We start from the raw sequence: 16,127 nt of genomic DNA, 5'->3' as shown, positions 1-16,127 counted from the left end.
GAGAAAAGGCTTCAGGCCTACGTTTAATGATACAATTACAGTACATCATTACCTCATTTCTCCTTGTATGAAACACACACACACACACAAAAAGGACAGGCCATGAAACAGGTTAGACTGGCTACCTGCATGAAAGCATTTTTCATTTGTTCATCCCTCAGAATGTGGTAGATTGGGAGAGGTAGAAATATGGTACTCTAAAGTGCTTTCACACATCAGGATCTCACAGTCATTTTTGTCTATCCCAACCATTTGCAAGTAGGGGCAGATGTCATGCAGGGCACCTGCACCAAAAATACACATTTTCTGCGTCTTGTTAAAACCCTAGATTGACTTTCCAGCAAAACAGAAATTATTCCAAGTTTCTCAAGTTCCTGGTAAGCTCCATAAACAGACGCCACCTTTACTTTCCAGAGAAGCTATCAGCCTGTAGGAGTCCAAGACCAGGAATCCCTCTCACCTTAATAGAGCTATATCTTGTTGCCTCTGGAACTGCCACAGGAGACAGGGTAGCTCAGTAGGGCAGGCACTCTATTCTCTGCTCATTCCATACTTGGAAATCTCCTATTAAATAAAAACCCTCAAAAAAAAAAAAGTATTTGACATAATTTCAGTCTTTAACCTTAACAAAAAAAAAAGAAAAAAAATCCAAACCAACAGAACTCAATGTTATTATTTTAAACTGATCTCTCTGCTTAGAAAAAAATCTACGATTTGGAGACTTTTTTCTCCTCTTTAAAAATATGGAGTAATAGAAATTTCCCTGTTCATTGTCTACGCCGTTCAGTTGAGCAATTTCTCTCTTTGTTGGTAAAAGATCTTTTTTTCTTTAGAGAGGGAAGAGAACATTTATATAATAAAAATTACCCTCATCCCTAATAACTTTCAGTTTACCTTATAAGCAGCACACTCCTAACAGCTTCTAATCATATATGAAGATCTCTGGCCTTACAATTCAGGAAGCTGGAGGCTCACATTTGCCCCTTCAGTGGCAAAAGAAGGGTGTATTCCTAATACATGTCACAAACCAGGTAATACTCAAACACAGAGAGCAGAAGGAAAGCGCATAGCCAACACCTGTTTGTGATTAGATACTCCCAGCTACCACTCTGGGAGCCAACTGTGCCATGACACAACCAGATTAATGTAATAGCCTACCCTGGAAGGAATAAGGCTCCAGTCAGATTTATGACAGGAACTGATTTCTGCACCATGACTGAGAAACCTGATGTAGTGCTCCCATAGAGACTGTTGACAAGGGCACCTTTCTGCACCTGCCAGCAGAACTTTGGTTTGACAGCAGTGATTCAAATGCAGACATTACTTCTCACAGCATTTCAGATTTCTACAGTCCTCTTCCTACCTCTATCTGAGGCTGTTGCCCCATCTGGTGGCTACTCAGAGGTTTTGTCAGAATTAGATGTTCACAGACTGCTGAAGTTACATTGCTGGACAAGAAGGAGAATGATACAACATCAAACCAGTTTTAGTTTGGAAGGAAGCCCAACCATGAAGCTGAGCTCTACGATCAGCTTTAGGATTCGTTTAAACAAGAATCTGTAACACTGGGCATATCCAAGCATTTTTGAAATTTTATTTGGAATTACTTGCTGAGTAGGAGAGGTTACAGAGCCAACAGCCCTCCTCAAATTACCTCAAGCAAATTACAGCCCTCCTCAAATTACCTCCTATTAAAAAGTAGTGGATACAGAACATCACTAACCACAAGTGAGACCACTGCTACCACACCCCAAATATAACTTCAGAAACTGCCACTATTCATGACAAGAAGTTAAGTTCTTGTGGCATCTTTGACCCCAGATGGTATAGCAGAAACATTTGGGTTTTTTGAACAGTATTAAAGAAGAACAGCACACAAGACCAACACAAGATTTGGAGAGCCCTCTTAAGATCTATGACTAGCCAGTTATAGATTATATGACTAGCCACATGACTAACTGTGGTGAGCTGAGCATCTTCTACTTCATCAACTTCAATGAAAGGGGCTCTTCCTAAGCATTACAGGAAGAAGGAAAAAGAGTCACTATTGAACAAGCTAGTACAGACTACTTTTCCTAGTCTCAGAGGATAGCAATTCACTTCCCTACCAAAGTAACTGACTGTGAAAGATACAGTAGGAATTCACAACATTCCTGCAAGTATTAACACAGTTGCCTTAGAAGACAAGCTTGTACCTTTCCTTCGGACAATGAACTCAAATTTAGCTGGCACCAACGTATCCAGGCTAATGTTAATGGCATTCAGTCCTGCCTCCTTCAGCCGGGGCAGCAGTCTGGTTAAGTTGATCCCATTGGTTGTGACAGCAATGGTTTTCAGCCCTTGTAGCTTGTACAGTTGACCTAGGAAATAAAAAGTAAAAAGAACACTTTAAGGAAGTAGTTAAACTATAAGTTACACAGAAGACACAAAGCATTTGTGAAACAAAGGAAAAAGTATCACTGAAGGTGTGAAGAAAATGTGGACACTTCAGTGCTTTGGCTTTCTTCCAGCTGTATTGGTTTAAGAGACCAATTTTAGCACAAATCCATTTCAAAAGGTATGAGAGACAGCAGTTTATTGCAAGTGAAATTGGTGGTACAGTTCTGCTTTATTAAAATGCACACTACTTTCGTTCTTCATGTCTTAAATACCTACTTTATTGTTGGAAGGCAGCCTCTGATTTTGTGTACTTTCTTTTCCTCATCGACCTTTGCAAGCTGAATTTTATGTTCTGCAATAATAATAAGCAGCAAGCCATCCCTTTCACAACTGACACCTGACCTAACTGTTTATTTAGCAACACTTATCCTACAATGCTTTACCAGAAACCAGTTCTAACCCAGAGGTAGCTGCCAGCAGTAGTGACTTTAAACTTCTGAAAAAAATACCATATGCAGTCCCAACTAAACAGGAAAAGGTCAACATACTGGACTACTACAGAGAATCCAAGGCAACAACATCCAAAGGGACAAAACATTTGCACTTGACAACTGAGATATTTCCATTACCAGTGGTAGCCCGGCCAACCAGAGAGTGCTTACGCAAGACACTAAAAAATGGCTAACAAAAGAAAACAGCATAAGAAACAGTTAATATAATGAGATTAAGATTTAAAAAAGAGCTGCCTCCTCATAAGCCAAATGCAGAAATCCTCAGCATACCAGATCTCCAGAGATCAAGCCTTCAAACCTCCAGTTATCAGTACAATAACAAATAAGAACAAAACCCTCATAAACAACTTGCAGAAGCAGAGCCACAGCAAAGTAATTTACTTTGGTTTTTCCTCCCTCCCTCATAGCCTCCACCCTAATTATTTAAGAAATATTTGAAGAACCCGTACTCTTGAGGCAGCTGTAATTACAGCACAACTATTTCATAGTCCCTTCTTCCCTCGCTATTTTACCTCTATTTGTTCATGTTGATAAGGGCTTTATTTCTGATTTATCTCATTTCCCAGCTCTTTTCAAAATATTCACCCTAAACTGAGTCCAGAATGCTGGAAAGGGTCAAGCTAGGTCACAGCAAAGATGCTGAAGTTTACAGCAGCAGCATTTTGCAACATGATTAAGAGCTCCATAAAGACATGAGGTTGTAGGGAAAGAGCAATCTTTACTAAGAGAGGTTTTTTCCTGGCCTTCACCTCTCAAAATCCTCCTAAATGACTAAGAAAAACCTCTTTCTAGAGGATAAGTGCTACTGGCTCAATTTTGCCAAAGATTACTTAACACTAACTATCACTAGCAGTCTATCTTCGTGAGAATAAAGGATACACACTGCAGCCAGAGGATACTTTAGGAACATCACTCCTTTTATTTACAGCCTCAGAACACACAAAATGCTGAACACCTCAGAACAACTGAGAAAAAGAGTCTAGGTGCCATACAGGCTTCATTGCTAGAAATGTAAAATGAATAAAGGTATTGAATAAAACTAATGTCATTCTGCAGCCCAAAATGGAAAAAATTTTAAAAAGTAGCACCAGATGATTAGTTCAGTACAGGTAGCAGATGATGTCCATACATATTTTTCCTCATCAGACAGAGCAAGGTACAGGATGAGGCACTGGAAATACACTAATACATGGAATCACCTGTAGTAACAAATTGGACAGTAGACAACTGAGAACTTAGAGATGGAGGCTTAACACTAACACCAACAAGCTAAAAAGGACCAGTCAGAATACTCTACCAAGTGTAACCTTCAGTGTCTTGGTTTCTTGGCTTGTTGACCTCTAAATCCAAAAGGGATTAAAGAGACTTCATAACTTTGTAACTCTCCTTGTACCTGCATTAAATCTGTTTGCTTTAGCATCAATCAGCACAAGCAAAGGCACCTGACAAAAACTATCAAGTAAAAAAGGAAACACAACAGATGCTGTAAGTCCATAGCATGAAGCTAAAACTTGTATGTCAAACTTGAGCCATGAAGTAAACCATTTCACATGTACCTTTTCCTTTAGGATCAGGAGCATCCTCTTAAATAGACAATTTTCTTGCATATTCTCCTCCAATCATTTCCTTAACTGTATTTCTCCCGACTGAGTGCAGAAAAGGTGTGTATATTTCCTAACACATCAACTAACAAGTCTACCCTACACCACTTCTCTCTTGAAATGGGTATGTTGCTACAAAAAGTCATCCAATAGTCCATCCTCCACCCCTTGGGAAATGATTTTGTCATTCCAAAGTGCAGATGTATACTCCTCAGACTACTAATAATAAACAGCTATCACAGAGTTTATATCCGGTGCTTACTTAAACTTTGAGTGTCTCAAAGGAGATGGATTCTACATTCCACTATCAGCTGCTTCAGAAAAGTCTCAAACATATGTTTTCAGCAGTACCCAGGACATAATTTAGCTTTCAGCAAGTGTTAGATGCTGACTCATAGTTTATATACGTGCATCTGTTAAAAGATTTAAAATAATCTAAAGACCTGTAGAAGGTCTCTGAATAGCATGGTCTCCTACCGTAGCTTCAAATCACATTTGTTCATTGAAACAACTAAAAAACTTGAATTTGAGTATTAAAAAAATTTGGTAACAGAAATCTAGCATTAACATCTTTGAGCTTTACTGGCATTTCGCAGATCATTTATGATTTGGAGAAAGGCTTGCTAAAAATAAACCTAGCTTAAACCTCAACCCAAGTCAGCACCTGAGACATTGTAGCCAGCTTCTCTAAAACCATCTAGAAAACCAGACTAACTCTATCCCAGACCAAACCAGTACATTATGCTAAGATAGCTTCAATAAAGGTGCTTTACTCAAATTCTGCAGAAGATATTTTTGGGCTTGATTTTCCTTCAATGAGTTTTCCCATAGCTATTACACTGAGCTATTTAGTTTTGAGTCTCTTATCTTGATCCCAGACTGGGGCACCGTAGAGTAATACCAAAGTTTGAGAAAACAGGAAGTGTTTGTAGACCTATTTCAACAATTTTCAACATGCCTTAAAAAAACCCAGCCAGACTAATACAAATCCACAACAGAATGAACTAATACAACAGGACAAACATCTGAACATCCCTTACCTTCACCCCAAGATCACTATTGTTATCCATTAAAATGATCACTATGAATCTGTCGAAGTTCAGCTGTCAACAGGAACACGGGCAGAATAATGAAAACCCAGTAGTTCAAAAGGATCCATTTCTCTCTTTCAGGCACAAAAATAAACCTTTGAGAATTCTATTGTTGGAGTAAAGCAAAACAAAAATATGTCTATCCTTCTAGTACCAATACTTCTGGATTGCAGCAATACAGTAATGCAAATTGCCATGACCTGACTACTCCACTTAGACTATCAACATCAGAATGGCTGTGTTGAGTATAAGCCATCAGCAGCTACCACTGACAAATAAAAAAGGTGCCTACAATACTCCAGAAAAGAAAGTTCTGCTCTGAACTGATGGTTGATTTCAACTCGTTTTCATGCCAATACTATACGCTGAACTACAAAGCTTTATTGTATTTTAAATTGCAACCTAATTTATAAATCTAGTTCCCTTTTATAGGAGCCAATAATTATGCCTATTACCATTGGAAAGAATCTTGAAAGAAATGCGTCTCTTGAAAGGCGTATAGCTCCCTCAATACTAAAACAACCCCAAACCCATCATGGATGGGCAAAATGTTCTAGATAATGATATTTCAGAGTACCAAAATATTAGTGCCATTTCAGAACTCTTCACAATCAAAGTTTGAGGTGACACACCCCAGCTCAGTCCAGTCACAGCTTTTCCAGCTCTAAACAGGTCAGTTGTACAAACTACAACAGCTCCTCTGCTTCCCTTGGAAGGTCGTCTTCTTTGGAAAAGGTCTTCCAAATCCTGAACAAAACAGAGCAGAGGCAGAGACCAACTGTTTTCTACACAAAAGCTCACTGCATTGGTAGGCAATCTCCCTTCTTTCAAGACCTTCATCTTCCACATAAACCTCTTCTTATCTTCAGTACTTAGAAGAGTGTATGTCCAGAAACAGACAAGTCCAATTGTCTACAATACACCAAAGTGCACCCCCTACAGAGCCTTAATCTATACATTGAGACTACACAGATCTACTGCAATTTTCTTAACATATGAGACTTTGGACAGAGGAAAAAGAGCACCTGACTCAAGAGAAAAGACCCAGGCAGAGTAATTTAACACAATACCTATCAAAGCAGTAAGACTTCTAAAATTTACCCAGTAATTTACCTTCCATTGAAGTAACAGTCTTCATCAATAACTGTAAAAACACAGGTTTTTTTCACCATTCCTTATTAAACACAAGCAAGTGACATCTGTTATCAAGGTAGCAAAACAAAACCACAAAAAAACCTCACACTCCTAAAACATCAAAGAGAAAAAGTTTGTTTTGTTTGTAAGCACATATCACTTGTTCTTCCCCCATGAGGACCTGGCCATGCAAGTTCTTGATTTTTCACCCTCAGGCTGCATTATTGCAAGTTACTGTAGCCAGATGTTGAATATGAAAACAATGCTAAGTTCAGCTGGTATAATATAAAGACACGTAAGTTCCATCCAAGCAACAGAGTAGAACTGGAAATTTTCTGAGAGGTATCTTGCATTTCATTCACAATGTTGGGAAAAAACACCACGATTAAATGTGTAACTATTCTTCTGGTTGCCAGACTGTGTCAGTAGGTATCTGTAAGTGCAGTTCTTGGATGGACATGTACCAAGTCATTCTGAAACACTCTGTACTGATTTGGAACTCACCCACAATATCCACCACATCGGGACGGATAAGTGGCTCTCCACCTGTCAGTCGGATCTTCTCCACACCTTCTTTCACAAACAGTCTGGCTAAGGTGATTATCTCCTGGGCAGTCAGTAGCTCTGATTTCGGAGTCAGCTGAACACCTTCCTCAGGCATACAGTACTGACCTGAAACAAAGATTACAGAAATACATCGGGCAGAAAATAACCAGCAGCAATTAATCTAATATTGATGGGAAAAATGCACCAAGGGCAGCTGTCTTTAATGAATGTCAAATGACACCAATTGTGCAAAAATTTTACAAACAATCTCCTAACAATTTCCTGGTTTCCTTCAGAGGAAAACCCAAGACTAATTTGATGTGCCTCAAAATTACAATGGATCCACTTTGAAGAAAAAGAGGATCTTACTTCTATCTAACCTGCATTCAGAGACACCAAGTTCAACCAGCAAGCACTGGGACATCAGCACAGACTTTGCAGATGTAATTGTGGGAATGCCCAGGTATGAGCTCTCCTGCTTACAGAGACTTTGGGCACACAAGCACCATTATCCAAACCACATCAAGTCTGATAAAAGATCTGTCACTTCCTGTCTCTGGCAGGTCCCTAGGCTTGCTCTTTGCTCCCCATCCCATCAGTAGCTCAGCTCTAATTAGTCTCTATCTGTCCTTTATTGTTACTTTGTGAAGAAAAGAAACAGCACAGCAGCAGCACAGCAATAACACCCTAACCCAAACCTTGGCATTTGCCAAGAATGTGCAGAGGAGTCTTGTGCAAGGAACCAGCAGACACTTACACCTGAGGTTGCATTTCTCAGTCAAGGAAATTCGCAAGTAATTGTGCTGCCGCCCAAAGCTGTCTGTCAAAAAAGCAGAGAATGGAGCAGCATGTTCCAGTACAAAGCGTTCTCTTCCTGAGCTTTGTAATTCCTGTAACAAAAACAAGCAAGTGTCAAATATTTGAATAGTTACCCTGTCAACTTGCTGTATAAATATCAACTTTGAACTGAACTGATAATTATTATTCCATTCCTCCCCACATAGACAGCTGCCCAAGGAAAACCAACATCAAAACTCGCCATTTATTAAGTTTCATACCCTACGCAATTCCATTTCTACAATTCTCCCTGTGCATTTTAAGATACCTGTCTTTGCCACATATGCTTCAGGCTTTTTGTGCAGAATAGAAGGTGTTTTTGCTCAACTGTCTGTCTCTTCCCAGAATCAATGATCCAGGATCACCTACGCTCACTACAGCCCTTGGGTAAATGAAATTACAGAGAAGGGGCCCTTCCTCCACTTCAGCACAAGCGAACCAGAAGTTGATGAAACACTGCATCTCTGCTTGTGCTCCTTCCATATTCCATGTGCAATATTAACATCTTCTTAATAGCAAAACTGAATTATTGCTATATACAATTATGCTTCATGATGTGTATTTCAAAAAGATTTCCAACAAAGTCTTCCTGCCTAAATCCATATAAGAGAATACCTCCAGAAGGCTTATCTCAGTTAAAAGATGACAAATAATGCAGGGCAAACGACAAATAACACAGGATGGAACTGGAAGAGAAATGTGTGATTCTGAACACCTGTTCAAACTGAATACAAAAGATCAGAATTTAAAAAATTTCTTTATTAACTGTCATGAAGTGAATATTACAAGTGATTTCTACTTACAATTTTGGTTTTTTTTTAAAGCACAATGTACGAATATTTGCCCTCTAGAATGAGGGCCTAAGAAGGATGAGGACCTTCTGGAGCAAGACCAGATGGGGCCACAAAGCTGCTCAGATGGCTGGAGCACCTCTCCTAAGAATACAGGCTGAGAGAATTGGATTTGTTCAGCCTGGGAAGGAGATGGCTTTGGGGAGACATTGTAACACTGTCCACTAAATGGGACTACAGGAGAGCTGGAAAGGGACTTCTTACAAGGGCCTGTAGTGATAGGACAAAGGGGAATGGTTTTAAACTGAAAAACAGTAGACTTAGATATTAGGAAGAAATTCTTTACAGTGAGGGTGGTGAGGCACTGGAACAGGCTTCCCAGAGAAATTGTGGATGCCCCATCCCTGGAAGCGTCGGATGGGCTTTGAGCAAGCTGGTCTAACACAAGGTGTCCCTGCCCATGGCAGGGGGTTTGAACTAGATGATATCTAAGGCCCCTTCCAACCCAAACCATTCTATGCTTCTATGATCACATTATGTATCAACATAAATACCCCAAATAGTAGCTGCAAACGAATACAGTTCAAGTTTATACCAAGTAACTTAAAAATATCGGTACCATCAGTGCCAGAACTGTTGATTATAGCAAGGTCTAAATGCAGGGAGTCCCACTGCCTTTAGCCCATTAATTTTAAATTACGATGTTATAGCTCTATTTTTCTATACCTGTAAAGCATAGCTGAAACCACTCTGCTGCTTTTGGAAAATATTTTGATACTTCAAGTGAAACTTACAGTAAATGAATCAACTCTTATCACAGTACTGCAGAAGCAAGAGTTTACCAACATACTTTTATCAGCTGGTGGATACTTGGTTCAGGCACTACGTACAAACATCCACAAACAACGTAATTCAAATGCTGTTAAGTATTTTCATCTATTATATCAGACTTAAATTAACGTTTTATAGGAGGTCAATTTGGTAACTCATGAATGAGGCCAGCTGCCTAGCATTACAAACCAGAGAAAACAAAATAATTAAGGGAACCACCTTCACTGGGTCCTTGTTTGTTAACCACATACAGATATTTAACAGTCAGCCATGGAAACCAGGACAAAACTAAAGGATTCCTGGACACACAGTCAATTTCATATCTAGTGAAAAGTAAAAACCATTTCTGTATACATGGTGCTCACAAAGTTCAAGCGTGTGTGTGTGAATCAGCTGCAGAATTGTGCCTCAAGTTGAAATTGTGCTGACTAGTCTTGATAGGCTGCAGCAGGCAAAGGATTAAATAAAGTTTTGACATAAATTTAAGATGTAGAATGAGGAACCAGACAAAATGACACATTAGTGGGTATTTAAACTGCTTACCTAAGCAAAAGTCATGACTCACATCTAGTGAAAAACAGATCTGTGAAATCTCCAGACATACTAAAATCAGCATGTATGGGACGATGCCAAGGGACTGGGCAGGAACACAAACAGGCACAGCCATCAGCTCCCTGGATCGGGTCATCACTAGTAACCAAAGGAGCTAATCCTGCACAGGATTTCCACAGAGCCCTTGCAAGAAATCTAGAAACGGTCAGCTAGAGTGTTGAACCACCCAGGTATACTTCCTCAAAACATATCATTCTGAGAACATTTGTAAGAAACATTTGTGGGTGGATGGAAGCCACAGAGGACCCTCAGTGATCAAATCAGCCCGACAGCAAAGGTTATCTGGGGAGAGACACAACTTCAGCCACCAGCAGCCACAGCAATTTTGTTTCCAGCTGTGCTAACACTATGCTGCTGCTAAACTTAAAAGCAGGAGCAGACGTTCTTGGCAGCACAGTCTTTTCACTAACCTTTAAACAATCCACTACATTTGATCCAAACAGCTCTGTGGTAAGATAAGAAGACCTCTAAGAACATTCATAGCACTGAGGAGCTAGAGAAGATAAAGGAGATACAAAGAGCCTGTTTCAAAGCCCAGAAAACATCTGTTTACCCCTGATAAAACTGCAGTAGTAGTTTTCACGGAATTGTTTTTCTGCCTGGAGAAAGCAATCCCTTTCAGTTTCAGGAGCCACAACAGCAGAGGCATATGGGTGCAAGGCCAGCCCTCCCGAGACCTGGCCTTCCCTCCCAGAGGCACCACAAGAGTCTCTGGCAACCACTCTGCAGCCACACCCGCTGCTCACACACGTTCTTTCACCTCCACTTTCCCCAGCACGAAGAACAAGTCATCTGATTTTAAACACCCCGGGAAAATGCTCCAGCCTAGGGCTGTGAGGGTTGCTGTTGATCTCTGCACAGCTTTAGTTTCCCAAAAAAATCCCAAGTTGGGAATTCCTTGCTTTGATAGAAATGCTGGCTCTGTTCCACTTATTTTAAGTGTTTCTCCGAATACAAGCCAGGTTAACTCAAAGAGCCCAGGTAAATATCCAGACTTCATTTCTGCTTCTTCCCCAGTTAGAAAACTCACCCCTGAACAGACTAAATCCAAGGATATTTTAAATCTGCCAAACTCAGAAAAAACACAGCACAATAGTGTTTTCTCTTGAAAACTATGCTGCCTTCTGACCTGGTTGGATACCTGATTTTCTCCTTCCTATTATTTTGGAAAGGTGTTCACATTTGAGAGGGAAAGCACTCCCAGGTTCATTAAAATTATCTGAGTCTCTCTTGCGGGAGCCCTCCTCTCCTGTTTCTTTCTCAGTAACTCTTTTTTGCATCTTTTTCAGGATCAGGCTTCCTTACCACTCCACTTAAAAACAGAACAGTGCAAACCTCCTGCCTCCCGGTTTTAGAGTGTGCATTACAGAGAAAGAAAGAAGGGAAAAGTTGTCCTCCCCGAAAGAAAGGTGGGGGCAAGTGAGGGAGACTTTAATGCTTTTATGCAATGCAGGACAAAACTGCATACTTTCAAAGACAGCAATATCCTGTTTTTAGGAAGGAGCCACCACTGGAGTGGGACACAGGAGACCAGTTCTGTTGCTGGTCTGTAATCCATGTACATGGCTGGTACAGGTAAGGTAGCTAAAGTAAGGGGAATAACACTGCCCTTCATTAATTACTCTTAAGTGAACTGTCAAGAAGCAGCATTAAAAGAACAGGCACTCAGCAAGAAATTGTTGTCAATAAACTTTAAAGTTTATACTGGAAACAACTAATTCTTGCTGCAAAGTAGTGGGTTTTAGAACAGGGAATAGAAAAATGTTTCACACAGCTACTAGAACTTCTTTCAATCATTTTCTTTTTGTGTACAGAAATGGGTTTTTCTGGGAGGGAAGAATGACAGGAGATGGAATTTTTAAGCTATTCAGTTTCTGACCAATTAGATTTCAGCACAGAGGAATTAGAAAATACCCTGTACTACCAAAACTGCCACTGTACCCAGCACCAACTCATATTTTTATCAATACCACAGGAAAGGTCAATTATCAGAGATGAAAACTCAGCTGCCTTCCTGGTAACTCAGGGCAAGGATGAAGCACTCTCTCAGATTGCTGTGTAAGAAGGATTTTCTCAAGGGGAAGAATAGGTTGAGGTTGAACCGCATCACTTTGTGAGAACTATTGGAACAGAAAGACAGCAAAAGCCTGCTACAGTTCCCAGGCTACAGGGAAAGGGTTATTAGTTCCCTGAAGTGGGAAAAGGTGGATGGTTGCTGGTATTTTAACATATCAATGCCCAATCCCAAGACTTTTTCACTCAAAAGGGATGGCTATAACCCACAAGTCCCCATTCCCGATAGCTGACAGGAGACACTTCTGCACATTGGAGGAGTATGCCCTGTCACACAGTGTGCTTTATCTGATCCATGAAAAAAACAGGTTCATCCTCTGGGCTGTCAATCACATGTTCTATACTAGTACTGAAAGAATGAGAGCTTAGATGACTGCACCTAGCAGCTACATTTTGACAAGCTGTCAACCCTTCAGACCTGACAATTCACCTGTGATTTCCAGGAGAACTCTTCTAACAATGCAGCAAAATTGGAAGCTGTCAGGAGAGGTATCAATAACCACCAGGAACACCACAAACTGACAGATACTAGAAAAGCTCAGTTAAACACAAGGGGGCAGACGACAGAACTCTTACCTACTAATCAAGCTGAAGATCAAGTGCTATTCTTGCTCTACTCTTCCACCTTCACTTCATCCCCTGGGATATTTGTGCACTAGGAAATAGTAAAGCTTGCAGACACTTCTGCACAGGCCTCAGGAACAAGGACAACCTGTGTACCCATGACACTGTTAGTGCTGCTCCTGCACCCACTGGCTCATCAAGCTCCAGCAGTCTTGCTGGGTTTGTGCACAGCGCTGCTGTCTCAGTGTAGTACCCAACACTGCTGCAGCATCACAGACACAACTCAGCAAAAGCTCTTCTCTTTCATGCCTCACCTTTAGTGTCTTAGTCTGTAGGGAAGTGGTGACATCATGTCCTTGGTTCAACCTGGAAATCAGACAACCGCAGAGGCTGAAATGGGTCTAAGTAGGCCAAGTGCCAGAATGAGGTCTGAGCTGAGAAGTCCAAGACAAATGTTTTTGTGAGGGCTCAGCAGCTGCTGCCCAACAGCTGACCCCAAACAGCAGGCTACACTTGTGGGTACTGGCACAGAGAGCACTGCCCAGGGACTGCCACTGGCCACCCACAAAACAGAGAGGCAGCATACAGAGAGTTTCAGACATGACTGGCTGAGAACTGGGGCCATATGAGGTCTTTCTGGGAAAACTGGGCTCTCCACTTTATCCCAGCATTGAAGGCTTCACTGTGGCCATAGAAATTTTCAGGAGGTTGTGTTCGGATTACAGGATCTATAAGAGCACATGGAGAAAGATGAAGTGAAACTTTGTATCAAGACCCTTACTGGACATGATACATCTAGGGCAGAATTTAAAAAAATATGCTGATTTCCAGTTTTTCAGTAGAAATAGGTCATCCTACATGATATTTTTAATTCAAGAATACAATCTGGACATATATTATCATGGATACAAGATGGTAGGATGGCATCAAACTGTTAACTTTTAATTAGTAAAAAAAAAAAATATCCAAAGAAGTGCTTGGAAACAACCAAACAAATGTGAAAATGCTGCTTTCAGAGCGCCTGTTGCTATGTGCCCTGTTCTAGTCTTAGAAAAAGGAACTCCACTCTGTGCACATCTCTGAGACTGACAACTGTATCTTAAAAACCAAGATATAAACAAGTAAATTGTTCACCACACACTGCCAGTACAGCAGCTGTACTGACCCCACTGTCTGCAACCTAACCTAAAGACTTACAATGGATGGCCTTGGACACAGCCTCCTAGTTGTCTCTTGAAGCTCCTGAGTTACAGAGTTCTTCCTTCCATAGCTCTAATGACCATTTTAAAGGGGACTGAAATATAGCCTAGTGCTCTCTTCTCCCCTTTGCACACACCTCCTCCCCGAATTCTCAGGAAACTAATTAGAACCCATGATTACTTGCAGCTCCAGCGCAGAAGACAGTCAAGCAGTATTCACAACAGTTCTGAATGTTTGAATGTTCTCTCATTTGAAAGCACATTTCACTGTCCCCTATGGCTGTAACGCTAATTGCTCCTCTCTACACATCAATCCCAGGAGACTGAGAACAGAAAGGAGCAACGAGTATATTACCACTGTATAGTTGCTAAGTTTGCAGTGCCTTTGTTTTTACGCTACCTTGCTTCTCAAGCCCCACGGGATATGAGCCGTGCCCTGGCACACTTCTCATGTTTATTATTTACTATGCCACAAATGCATACCTCCCATCCCATTCTTCCAGCTACCGTGGTGTTTTGCCCCTTACGGAGGTAGAGCTTTCAGATGGATGTTGTAATCAAGCTCTCTCAAAAGTATTCCTGAATGTTTGTTCACACTACCCAAGGTATAGAAAATAGTGAAAAGTAATTCTGATCAGAATTTAAAAAAATGTTCATGGCCTAGGAAAACAAACAAACACTACAAATTCAATAACCTTTCTATTCTTCTGAGTCAAGTAAACATTCAATAAAGCAACGCACAAATCCATTTGGTTTCCTGTAAATAAGTAAGTGGCAGTGAATGCATTCAATTCTGGTGACAGGGAGTCTGTAACTAGTAGCTTTAGCTTATTTTCTCTTTGTTAAAGCCAGCCATGCAATTGCAAGTAACTCAATAAATCATGTCCCAGCTGGGATTGCTCTGTGTGCCATGCCTTATTTCTGCCACAGTTACAGAACCTTTGCCTTTCCGCGCAGCTTTTTCTCCTGCATTTGGACACCAAGAGCCCGAATCCACCCGAGGGACCGAACTTAAACCGGGAGAAGCCGTATCAGGGCAACACCTGTGTTCACTTCGCACCAGCACCAGAACGAACTCGTTCAGCGCGAAGCTCGCATGACCATCGGAGCACAACCACCGAAAGCTGCCAAACCACTCGGGTTTTGACCCAGGCTGATCAAAGAGCGTTGTGTAACCTCTCTTTGGCTGGGCAGGAGCACAGGACCGGCTCGGTCCATGATACCGGGTGTCCCACGTACTGCCAAAGTAAGGGTGACATTTCAACAAAGGGAGAACAAAGAATTATGTATTACTACATGTTTTGTTGACTCTTCCCCCTATATAGAACCAGGTCATGGGCACAAACCACCGGTCCGTCCAGGACAGGTTGCAAAATTCTACGGACAGGTTGCATTTCTGTGGAACGCGCTGGCAGCCCCCGCCCGCGGTGCCCAAGCCCCCCGGTCACGCCGCCAGGCGCTGCCACCGCGACCAGAGCGCCCCTCCACGAAATACATCTCCTTACGGACGAACTCCCAAACGCGACCTCCGGCGGCCCCGCGCCGCTCGCCTGCCCGCGCCCGCCGCCCGCCGCCGGCCCCGCGCCCTCCCCGCCCCGCGGCCCCGCCGGAGCCCCCTCACCTGCGCGGCGGCCCTGGCGCGCGCCCCGGAGCTGCAGGCGCGGCGCGAGGCCGCCCCGCGCGCCCCCCGCAGGAGCCGCCCCCACGCCGCCGCCGCCATGCGGCTGCCCTGCCCCGGCGCGCGGGGGGCGCCGCCGCCGGCCCGCGCCGTCACGCGGGGAGGGCGGAGGGGGGCGGCCAATCGGAGCGGCGGCCCGCGGCAGGCGCCGCGCTGCACGCCGGGAGTTGTAGTCCGCTCCGCTCAGGGGAGCGGGCCGAAGGACGGAGGCACGTTTCCCAAAGGTCCTTCACCACCGCTGTATGCTCCCGGGGCAGCGGTCTCGGGCAGTTCACAGAG

The 16,127-nt window shown here is 42.4% G+C and overlaps 1 protein-coding gene across 3 annotated transcripts in view; it reads right to left on the bottom strand.

Annotated features, from left to right (window-relative positions):
• Positions 1 to 15,890, bottom strand: part of MOCS1 (molybdenum cofactor synthesis 1) — a 29,891-nt gene extending 14,001 nt beyond the window's left edge. For all 3 annotated transcript variants that reach the window (XM_069009812.1, XM_069009813.1, XM_069009814.1), the window contains exons 1-4: positions 15,792 to 15,890; positions 8,021 to 8,153; positions 7,222 to 7,389; positions 2,196 to 2,360 (exon numbers count right to left, since the gene is read on the bottom strand). In XM_069009812.1, the coding sequence (XP_068865913.1) occupies positions 2,196 to 2,360; positions 7,222 to 7,389; positions 8,021 to 8,153; positions 15,792 to 15,890 (565 nt within the window). The remainder of the gene's footprint in view (positions 1 to 2,195; positions 2,361 to 7,221; positions 7,390 to 8,020; positions 8,154 to 15,791) is intronic.
• Between the last annotated feature and the right edge of the window lie 237 nt (positions 15,891 to 16,127).

This window comes from Aphelocoma coerulescens, chromosome 3 (genome assembly GCF_041296385.1).
Source record: "Aphelocoma coerulescens isolate FSJ_1873_10779 chromosome 3, UR_Acoe_1.0, whole genome shotgun sequence".
NCBI classification, from domain to species: domain Eukaryota; kingdom Metazoa; phylum Chordata; class Aves; order Passeriformes; family Corvidae; genus Aphelocoma; species Aphelocoma coerulescens.
Note: the sequence above shows the minus strand (reverse complement) of the source record. Positions and strands in the feature narration are given on the sequence as shown.